Here is an 11,999-nt window from a genome sequence, read left to right on the forward strand (position 1 = left end):
TGATCGGAAAACGATCGTCGAGTTAAGCAACATAAAGCGCGGTAAGTCTTGTTGGTTGACCGCTAAGTCTTATTTTTGTTGAGCATCTCTGTATTTATATAAGAACACTCGACAGTTGGTTCTGGTTAAGGTCATTTTGTCCTTGTGTATTTGTGTATAAGATTTATTTAAAAGTTCTCAAAGTTCTGAACATGTTGATGTTAAAAAACTTTAACAAATGTACACATTTGCTAGAAAAGTTGTTGAGCAAAAAGAAGAATAATTCAAGTAGCATAATATGCCTTGTAAGAAACTTCTCTTATATTCATAAAACCATTAAATAGAATTGAATGCCTTTGTTAATTATTCTAATGTAATATTCTTCGAAGCTTAACAATATAGAACCAATATCTAGCAAGTTTAAGCAGATATAAGCTTGAAATAGTTGCAGGTAAATCTTATATTTGACAATTATTAAATACATCCATATTAATTTAATTGTACCGTTTGTGTTGAAAATATTATAATATGTAAACGTTCTAGACTCTAGAGCATGTTTATTTTAATACCTGCTGTTCGATCACCAACATCTTATAATAATCCTTTGCTATTTTTAAATTTCATATCATATTAATTCAATCTATAATTTCACTATAGGTATTCCCGATTGATGTTACATTTTTCAATTACTAATATTCCATATACATTTAACTTTTTAATCAATCTATATCCATACCGAAATACCTCTAAGACATCACTATCCAATTTAAACCAATCATATTCACTAACCAGTAATATAATGCGCTTTAATAGGTAATTTCTTATTCAAACAATTTTCATGTGAATATACCTCTATAACCTCTATACAATTTGTTTTATCTCCACTCGTACTAAACAGTTCTTTACAAATACTTCTTCTACGACTTCACACTTTACACCAATCACATGCCACTTCGCACTACACTTTGCACCAACCAAACGTCACATTTAACTTTGACACCAATCACGTTCCACATCCCACTACATGTTACACCAATCACCAATTACTAAACGGTGATATCCAAGTGCTCTTTAGGTGCTGGTGCGAGTACATGCACCTGTTTGGTTTTTCCTGCGTGAAAAACTTGTCCTGGACTGAATGGTTCCAGTCGAGGGTGGGCCGATATGTCCTTTTTTGGATCTGAAAATGTTTATTTATTTATTGTTATGTTTTGGTACTAAACTTAGAAATTATATTGATAAAACAGTTCTTAAGTTTAACGATAATATTAGCTGTTTTTCAGAAAGAAATATGCATAGGAAAAATTCAAATAATTGATTCTAGATCGATATTTCGATAATGGGACATGCCAGAATATAATTTAAATTGAGGAAAGGTAATAAAAACAAAAAGGTATAGTATGTACGGAACGTTCGAACTATGTCACGCGTTTATCGAGTATACCTCGTTTTAATTATTGTGTCTATTGTGTGATTGATATTATGTATTATTATTGGCAATATAAACTTTTACCTTTGGTATTAGCGGCGATGTACTTCGACAGGCGAACAGTCGGCAACGGTAGGTAGCCGGCCACTAGCGGCATGACGTCCAAAGTGACACATTGTGGTTCACCGGTATTCATTTCCATTGTTATAACACCTGAAAAAAGATATAGAATAGTATACAAAAACGATAGCTTCTTTGCTTGGCGATTTAAACGTGAATAGAGATACTAAATAACGACTGACTCGAAGGACTAAAACCAAAGTGAGTGGTTATAAAGATAATAAATAGACCATAATAACAGTAGTACAATAAGCGATTATTTAGAGAAATAATAAAATATCTGTATTTTTAATATGTATTAAAAAACATGAACTCACCAGCAGTCCTCCCCAACACAGCCCACATAGTCTGATCAGCCAACACTTCATACATCAATGATGTGTAATCAGTTTCATTAACCTGAAAGTATTACATTTTAAAATTCAAATCGTACCGTTAGGAATCAGGCGAAATAATTAACTAAGAAATCGTACCTTGATGAAATAAAAATTAATAAAATATTATTACTATCGCGTCTAAAATTACTTATCCTTTAAGAGAAAGGAAGTGTTTAAATTATATCTAAAAAAATATTACAACGAAAAGCACTTACCCGTTGCACACTCAAATGCAAGCAGCAAACTTGGCTCGCCCTACAGAAATCCGACCCCTTACCGGGCTCCAACTTAGTTCGTATCACGAACAACGTCGTACAATCCTGTACATCGAAGGGGCAAGCGAATGTTCTGGAAATTTCTTCCTCTACAAGTCGGTATTGTACAGTGAAGTTCAATTTCATTGGCCCAGCTTTAACTAGCGGGTCTTTGAGTAACTCCCACATGAATGATGCGATCGTACCGTCGGAGGCTACTGTCTGAAATTGCATATTGGGAATTAAAATAATTTTGCGGGTATTTTGATGAAATGATGATGAATATAAAATTGAGCAGATTATGACTTAAATATGAGTAGAAAATTATTTTATTTTTATTATATATTTTATTTGTATTTTTAAATTATATTAGAGTAGAAAAAGTTTTTATTCTCAATATAACAAAGCAAATTGAGGTATGTATTAATAATGTGTAAAAGAAAAACACACATATAAGACTAAAATAATCTCAGAAAATATGGTAATTTTATCTCTAAACACTTGTTACATTACCTTAAAAAAAATTCAACACAATGACGTCACAACTCACCATAGTTTCACATTGCTTCGGATTCAAATCAGACACCGTTGTATTACCATCACAGTCCAACTTTGGTTCCGTCAGTATAAACTGTATGTTATGTGCCACAGTCGACTTGAGCGTGACGTGCACTAGTTTCCTAGTGTTTGATGTTAGGAGTTTCCAACTAGCTATCATAGGGGGTGAAAAGTGGAGTGGCACTTCCATTACTGCGTCTAGCCAGGGACTGGTTATCCACACCTAGGAAAATAGGGCGATATTGTGAATATATACGTAATTTTTCTTGAAGTTATTAAATAGATCTTAAAAGTGTAATTTTAGCACACTTTTTAATGTCAGATTTTTCATATGTGTGACCATATAAAAATTTATAAAAAACATATTATAAAAACACAGGTCAACACTACCATTGTAACCATGTTTACACTTTCTTTGTTGCTTAGTTTTCCATAGATCAGCAACACAAAAAAAAAAGAAAACCCCTAACCGTATGCTCTATACTCTTCTCGCGCTTGGGCATCAGCACAGCGAAGAGTCTGAGTGGTATCTTGGTGGTGTGGAACGGTTCCGCGGCTTCCAGTGGTATGGTCAGCTCACGAGCGAGGGCCGCGTTAGTTCTGTAGCGAAGATGGAGCCCTGTGGACGCTCGGAGGTGGATTGTGTTCTGGAAATATTAATAAAGTTAAATGACAGTTTGCAGAATTAATAATTGTAAGGTATGGAACGAACTTTAACGGATTTTTAACGAGATTTATTGATTATATTATTTAAGCTAACATTTCAGGTAGACTGTGCAGTCATGACCACGCTCGACTCGTATTCAAGAAGATCTTGAAGCTCATACTTACTTATTCCATTATTTGATTATATTTGGACTATTGGGTTTCTGACATTTAAAATGCTTACATAAATTATGAATATAGATCATCAAGATAAGATACAGTCTAAGTGATACAAAATATATTTATTACTTACCTCTTGCAATCTAGAACTTCCGTTACTAACAACCAACTCCATATCGTGTTCCAAGCCAGCCACCAAATCCTTTTTCGGCTCAACCTTATTCAAATAAACACTAACACCCTGTGTCACCACCTCATAACCCATTTTCGTATTAACCAATACATCGGAAATATACTCCAATTTCCCTTCAATCAATAAGCAAACCAGACCAAGTTTGAACACCCCACATTTATCTGCTATGCACTCCAGTAAAATGTCATTCACACCTGGCCGGATTATAACGTTTTCATTTTTGAAACAATGTTCGTAATTGGTTCGTACTGGCGCCGATGGTTTCCTATATTTAGCGCTATCCGATCGTTTGAGAGCCATCTTTGGGTTTTGACATTCGACTGTCGCTTTTTGGAGGGATTTGTCTTCCTTGTAGTGCAGTTTAGAGGTTATGTGCATAGGGTCTAGTAGAGGATTCTTAGGTTTTAAATCGTCCAGTCTTATACTGAAAGAAAAAGATATACTTAGGTGTTATTTCTCACTTGATAGTTGGGAAATGGCCATATTGTGAAAAATTGCATAAACGCAATAAAAAAGAGATTTGGCTATGGAAGTCTGTATACATTTCAGAATTTTTATTTTCATAAATACATTCAGAATTATTGAAACTTAGCAGCTCATTAACAAGCCTTATCTGAAATCTGGAACACAAAATATTTGCATATCCTAATTTTTAGCTGTTGGATGGTTACAACTTACCTCGTGATAAAATTACTAGGTGTGACGTCATCATTCGACTTCTTCGGACTAGCCTGTGTACCTACACTACTTAAATCAGTCTTATAGTTCTTAACTGGTGTCTGTTTGTCCGTCTTATCCTCGTACATATCTACACAGATCGCAGACCGGGTACATACAACGTCCTTCGGTAGAAAGCTCTCCACGACCAAGCGACATTGAACCTTATTATCAGTTATGTAAACACCACGTTCGGACGGCAGTAAAGTTGCTGAGATTATACGAAAACAATCATTGAGCTCGGCTTGAACAGAATCTTTTTCAGTGAGGTTCTCTTTAATGGATTTCATCATCTCTTCGAAATAGAAGTGTCTGACTAGAATCTCTAATTCGGCTGTGCTTGCTATCCTTGCAGACAGAGTTGTGTATCTATAATGAAGAATATTTCAATGTTAGTTATAATTTTTATAAGTTTTTAAGGAAAGAATTTTTCAAACAACTAAGCTATTTTTGTTACATTCGATGATGCTTTGCCTCAACAAATATTTTTGTTAGAGCTACATTTTCAATAGCATAAACATTTTAAAAAGATGTAATAATAATTATCAGCCTAATAAATTTTTCTTTGAATGCGGGTACTTTTCAAAACCAACCCATAAACCATGTTTATTTAAAGACACATTTAGAAAATAGCTTACCTATCAAAATCATTCATTTTCTTAGCAGCGGCGACCAATTCGAGTCTGGTTTGAGCAGCCAGTTCTCTCCAGTCCTGTTCTTCATAAGATCGTAGTGCATCAACAAGGAACACAACTGCTTTGCTAGTCTCCCCCAGTTCTGAATAGAATGCTGCTAAATCCCTTCCTATTTGTCGTGCGAATCTATTGAAAGTTGAGGATATTTTTTTTATAGAACATTTTACTTACAGTAAAAATTACTTTGTATATTGAGCAAAAATTGATTATAGAAATTAAATAAGTAGAAATAAAAAAAGAAACATTTTAGAATAAGAGTTGTTTCTGCATAATCTATTAATACTTTCCCCATAGTAAAAATTTGATATCTAATGTATAACTGCTGGAAACACAAAATAATAAAACTGCTGTATTTTGCAAAATTAATGGTCGAATATTTTTTTTAATAACTCAAACTTTTCAGTAATAGAGAATGCTTCTTTTATGTCATAAGTATTAAATATAGCACAAACCTCAATCTCCCAATATGCTTATACGTGCCCATAGCCAATTCAGCTAGCTCCAAATAATATTGCTGGAAGCTTGTCTTACTCCCAAGTGCTTCCTTCAACCTAACTGTGGGAGACTGTTTGTTATTGTTCTCTGTGTCTCCCATGCCTGCTGATAGCATAACTACGAGGTGTAGCTGTTCTGATGAAGGTTCAGGAGAACCGGGTAGCAAACCGCACAGCTTGCCTAGTATGTGCAGCTGGAAAATAAGTTATGAAGATTGAAAGTAAATATATACTTTTATATCAAAAGAAAGTGTACATTTTTTAAAACTATTTAAAATTATGATCCTGGTTTCCAATTTATAAACAGATCTGATGAAAATAACATTATAAATAACGTGTACAGTACGATTCAAACTTAATGGCGGCTCTGATCATCGTACGACTCGATGCGCAAAAAAAAAATTGGTTGCCTGTAAAGTCGGTATACGGGCGAAAGTTTTACGTGACAACGACTTTTTATGTCTGTCTCTCTCGCTCTTAGGCGGGCTAACCATGCCCGCGTGCCTCTTTCGGTGACTCATCGTAACGTTACCGAGCGTTACACTTTTTCATAAGTGACTCCCAGCCGCAACCTAATTTAAGACGTTGTCACGTCAAAACAATTTTAGGTATAGGAACGTTAAGTGACCTGTGCCCGCGTGCAATCGCACCTGCACATAAGTTCCGAACCGCCATTAAGTTTGAATCGAACCGTACCAATTTTTTTTATTTTTTCCAAAGGGCGAATTTTCAAAAAAATATTAATCATAACAAGATATACCTTATCCTTAGCATTATGCAGCAACGGCGCTTGCATGTCCGTGCATGACTCGCACACACGCAGCGTCTCGACGCACGCGAGGTGCGCCCAGCACGCAGCAGCGCCATCTATTGATTGCGCATTTAGTAGTAGCAGTTCTACTAACGTGTTGTGTACGGTTGTGAGACAGCGGGAGGCTATCTGAAATTAGTAAATGTTGCTTTTTATAGTAGACTGTGGATGGTAAATTGTACCTATGATACGAAAAAATATATCTTTAAAGTTTAAAGTAATAAAAGTAAATCAGATAGTTAAAAAAATATATTTATTCTAACTTAAAAACCCAACAGTATTATTAATACATAATCAGAATAGAAATTAAACTGCAATGAAGCTCTGCCAAAATAATGCATAAAAAAATAACAGAATTATAAAATTGAATTGTCGGCACATATTGAAATAAGACTGATATACGAAACTTATAAGTGAGATGTTCTACTTTGCTGAATCATAGATATACTATATTGTAAAACAAATAAAGTCTTCATAAAGATCTCTGCTAACTGTAATTCAGCATTATTAAGTATTTAAAATCTTCACATATGACTAGTCAAGTGGAAACAAGTAATTGATTGTTATTTGGGAATGCTCATAAAACAATAAACTTATTAACCAGCATAATGTTCTTGGAAGAATTAATCTCATAAAATAATTGGTCTTCAATAATACAAACTATTTTTATTGGCTTTTATAGCTGATGAAAACGAATTACGTAGTTATTTACAGCTTATTTAAGAGATTTGTGAGACTAATGTGAATTGGCTGTTTAAATGAAACCAGTCAGTTTTCTAAATTACTAAGAAATTAATTTGTCACCATTTATGTGTAATTTTAAATAACATGGACCTCTGAATTTGATATTTAGTTTTATAGCTATTATATATTTATAAATTTTTAAAGAATAGAAAGAAAGAACCATGTTTAGACGAAAGATGCAGATTCAAATAATGCTCGATTTATTTTCTATTCTAAAAAAAATTCTCAATATCTTACCTCTTCTGGCTTATCGGTAAGTAACAACATGGCACTTTGTCGTATAAATAAATAGCTTCTAAAGTCTAATAGAGAGGCTTTCTGCTTAATTATAAGTTCCCGTAAATGTTGTGGCACCGTGGGCGTCAGTCTAATGGCCTGCCAGGATGTGATCTGTTGCTTGAACGTCTCAAGCCATTTCGGACTCTCTGTTACATTGGAATTGAGTACAAATTGAGAAAATAGTGCATCCAATTCATCGTATTGGACTAGAGCCTCCTCATATAAACCGAGCATTTCTAGCACAAATGCTAATTGCTCCTGGAATAGAGATTTAAAAATTTATAGACCAAGGAGTGATATTTTTATATGTATTTATAAATAGGTAAAGACTGCTGCAAAGTATCAGAATATACATACATCATTGTATTCCTACAAATTTAACAAGCTCTATAGAAAATTTGTTACCTGTAAAATAAAATATTTACAAAAATCCCATTCTGGATCATTTCGTCTCTCCCTTTGTTCTCTCATATATTCCTCAAATTTATTTAGTGCTTTATTGTATGCCACTAGAACAAAATGCCTGATTTTCGCCACCAATGCCCTCCATGACTCAGCACTTCTTGCTTCCGATTTAATAGGATTTATAACAGAAATAAATCTATCTTCTGTTTGCTTTACGGCAAAATCACCTTTAATTTTATCTAGTACTGTTGTTCTTGGTAACAATTTGTTTGTCTTCCTTATATCATAAGTTTCCACTAAAACTATCATCCAATCTGTTATATTGTTTTTCTCTAATTGTTTGAACCATATTTCTATATCTTCTCTTAGTGTTGTTTTATAATATTCTATATCCTGGAAAAGGAAAAAAAAATAAGATAAATTTAGAATACAAAAAATGATCTTTTAGTGTTGTGAATAAAAAACAATAAATTAAATATCTGTAATTAAAACACATTATTCAGTTATTAGTTAGTTATTACATGTAATTATGTATAATAAACTATTTAATTGAATATTCATGCTTTACTCATAGACTAGCATTGTTTATTACTGTAATTGAGTAAAATAGATATTTCTTACATTATAGAATAACATACATTTCACTAATAACTTGATTATTACAAACATATGTTCATACATGGATTAAAATATTTTCTAAGTGATAACATTAATAATCATAAGGTCATGTATCATACACATAGAAAAATACTTAAAATCAATCATTTAGCAATTAATATATTGACATACCACACAGTCAGTCCAATAAATATGAAAAATGGGACGTTTTAACAAATTCAGTTCAGATTGTACTTTGTCCTTATATTTGATGAATGAGGATTCCAGATAAACAAATTTTGTGATGCGTCCATATGACCTCCTCCACTCACAGGAATCCTGTGGTATTGCAGCGACCAAAGGAGCTTCTAACGTACAGAATAAGTTCCAGTCTCCCGCGCCTAACAAAAAACAAATATTGTAATACCATTTTACACTCCAGTATCGAACTTCTTGACAATATAACTTACATGTTATTATTGGTTTATTTGTCATCCCTTCTTTATTAGCTGGAGAACTATCTACACCCTTCATTTTACATTATCAAGTAATTTTCTTAATTTTATGTACATGACACCAAAAATCCTACTTAGCTAACAAGGGGAGTCCACCCACATTTCTATCATATAAATAGAGACCACCTCAATTAAAAAAAATAATCTTAATACAGCCTAGTATGTAAAATATGCAAAAACAATACAGTAATCAAATACAAATTCTTTTTATTTCGAAAAGAAATCCAAAGTGGTCAAAACGAAATTTTGTCAAAATTCTTGTCAATGTCAGCAAAGTGACAATTAGATCCACGAAATATATTAGTTCCGATTTACGTTTATAAACTGTGTTGATAACATTTATATTTTTCTAAAATAAATCACCTAGTTTAAATTTTATTTAAAACTAGCGGTCCGCCCCGGCTTCGCCCGTGGTACATGTTTACGTTTTCTCTACATAAGAACCATCCTCGTACTTCAAGGAATATAATAAAAAAAGAATTATCGAAATCGGTTCAGCCGTTCTCGAGTTATGCGCTTACCAACACATTTTGCGACCAGTGCAAACTTAGCACCCCATCTATGGAATTTTGGGTCGAAAATGACCTTGATCGTTAGGTCCCCGTTAGGTCCTTTAAGGTCCCACAATTTTTTCGTTAGGTCCCCTTTAGTTTTTTTTTAATAAATTTTTAAATTTTAGGTATAAAAAAATGCAACTTTAGCACCCCATCCATAGAATTTTGGGTCAAAAATGACCTTAATCGATAGGTCTCCGTTAGGTCCTATAAGGTCCCACAATTTTTTCGTTAGGTCCCCTTTAGTTTTTTTTTTAATAATTTTTTTTTTTAATTTTAGGTATAAAAAAGTTACACTTTAGCACCCCATCCATAGCAAAATTGGCAAATTTTATCAAAATCGTATTCTTTACCGTTAGGTCCGTATAGGCTCATCATTGAAATTGTTGAATTATTTATTTTATTAAAATTATAAAATAATAAAAACCTGCGCATGCGCCTTAGAGCATTAAGGCATGCGCACATCATACATAAACAATGCGAAATTTAAATTGGTATCGTTTCATTTATTAAATTTAAATCAATAAATAAATCTATACTAGTCACGTCCGAAAGATGAAACTGGCTTTTTATTTCGAAAATTTATTTGGCAACTCTTGACAGTTAACTGTCATTTTAAAACCTGAGTTGTTGATGTGTCAAAGCTTGTCAAAGTGATTTTTTTTTCTGCGATTTTAGCTTAGGATTTTAGTGATTTCTAGAAAAAAAAATTAAAAAAAATATATTTTTGAAAACTGAGTTGAAAATGTGGTTGAAAACATGACGAAAACTTTAAACTATGATTAATAAATTTAAAATGAAACAATTTGAAAGAGATGTAGTTTTCAAGGAAAAACAAGAGTGTTTACGAGAAATATCTCAATGCATTGTTAAGTGTGACTTGATATTTTGATGCTTTTCATCTTGATTGCATTGCACATTATTATAAGTAGGTATGATTTGTTTAATATTATTATTTTGCATGGATGATACCAGTAATCAAGTTAAAAACTATTCAAGCAACAATATAAAATTGAACGATCTGGTCCGTTCAAAATGTTTAAAGACACAAAATCAGTATCTCGACGAGATTTATTCTTTGACCGAACCATGTTATTCATGTTGAAGAGCAGTACAAAAAAAAACAAGATGGAATATCTGCAGACATGGAAGAGTTAATGATGTCAGAGATAATGATAGTGATTCTTATTCTTTATTCGCGGCTGAACGCGGCTTTTAGATTTAATATGATTATATTGATTAAACAAAATTTAATTGTATTTTATTATGTTTTTTCTTACTTTCACTAGCTGTTCTTTTTTTTATCTGTATCAGATAACAGTACCAGATTACATATATATAATATTATATAGATGAAGAGGTTGTTAATCTCTCAAAAAAACAAAGCTCGTAATAATAAATTAAAGTATCAAAACTTTATTTCCAACTATAACCTAAGTTACCATTGACCCTACGCAGAAACGCCGCGATGACATTCCAGATAGTGTGGTCCTGTGGCCGCTACAAAAAATATATATACAGCATAGATTGACACTAATACACTAATAGTTATTTTAAGTCTAGGTTGAAAAGTAGGTTTTTAATAAATAAGCACTCTCAGAACAATAGATTTATTTAATAAATGAAACGATACGATTTTAAATTTCGCGCTGTTTATGTATGATGTGCGCATGCCTTAATGCTCTAAGGCGCATGCGCAGGTTTTTATTATTTTATAATTTTAATAAAATAAATAATTCAACAATTTCAATGATGAGCCTATACGGACCTAACGGTAAAGAATACGATTTTGATAAAATTTGCCAATTTTGCTATGGATGGGGTGCTAAAGTGTAACTTTTTTATTCCTAAAATTAAAAAAAAAATATTAAAAAAAAACTAAAGGGGACCTAACGAAAAAATTGTGGGACCTTATAGGACCTAACGGACACCTATCGATTAAGGTCATTTTTGACCCAAAATTCTATGGATGGGGTGCTAAAGTTGCATTTTTTTATACCTAAAATTTAAAAAATTATTAAAAAAAAAACTAAAGGGGACCTAACGAAAAAATTGTGGGACCTTAAAGGACCTAACGGGGACCTAACGATCAAGGTCATTTTCTACCCAAAATTCCATAGATGGGGTGCTAAGTTTGCACTGGTCATTTTGCGATTCATTTTTATATATAAGATGTATTATATTGTTGTAAAATAAATCAGTACACATAAAAATAAATTATTGTAACAATGATACCAGTGCAAACTTAGCACCCCATCTATGGAATTTTGGGTCGAAAATGACCTTGATCGTTAGGTCCCCGTTAGGTCCTTTAAGGTCCCACAATTTTTTCGTTAGGTCCCCTTTAGTTTTTTTTTAAATATTTTTTTAAATTTTAGGTATAAAAAAAGTGCACTTTAGCACCCCATCCATAGAATTTTGGGTCAAAAATGACCTTAATCGATAGGTCTACG

At 32.7% G+C, this 11,999-nt stretch overlaps 1 protein-coding gene across 1 annotated transcript; it reads right to left on the reverse strand.

Moving 5' to 3' along the window:
* Positions 1-1,022: 1,022 nt before the first annotated feature.
* On the reverse strand, positions 1,023-9,245 carry LOC123700893 (trafficking protein particle complex subunit 10). The gene is made up of 15 exons (XM_045648259.1): positions 8,948-9,245; positions 8,670-8,878; positions 7,881-8,273; positions 7,434-7,733; positions 6,402-6,581; positions 5,600-5,835; positions 5,091-5,273; positions 4,414-4,821; positions 3,676-4,159; positions 3,188-3,364; positions 2,710-2,940; positions 2,121-2,381; positions 1,846-1,927; positions 1,493-1,621; positions 1,023-1,159 (listed from the first exon to the last, which is right to left on the reverse strand). Exons 1-15 carry the CDS (start codon positions 9,009-9,011, stop codon positions 1,026-1,028), a joined length of 3,471 nt encoding a protein of 1,156 aa, XP_045504215.1. The 5' UTR covers positions 9,012-9,245; the 3' UTR covers positions 1,023-1,025.
* Between the last annotated feature and the right edge of the window lie 2,754 nt (positions 9,246-11,999).

This window comes from Colias croceus, chromosome 20 (genome assembly GCF_905220415.1).
Source record: "Colias croceus chromosome 20, ilColCroc2.1".
Taxonomy (NCBI): Eukaryota; Metazoa; Arthropoda; class Insecta; order Lepidoptera; family Pieridae; genus Colias; species Colias croceus.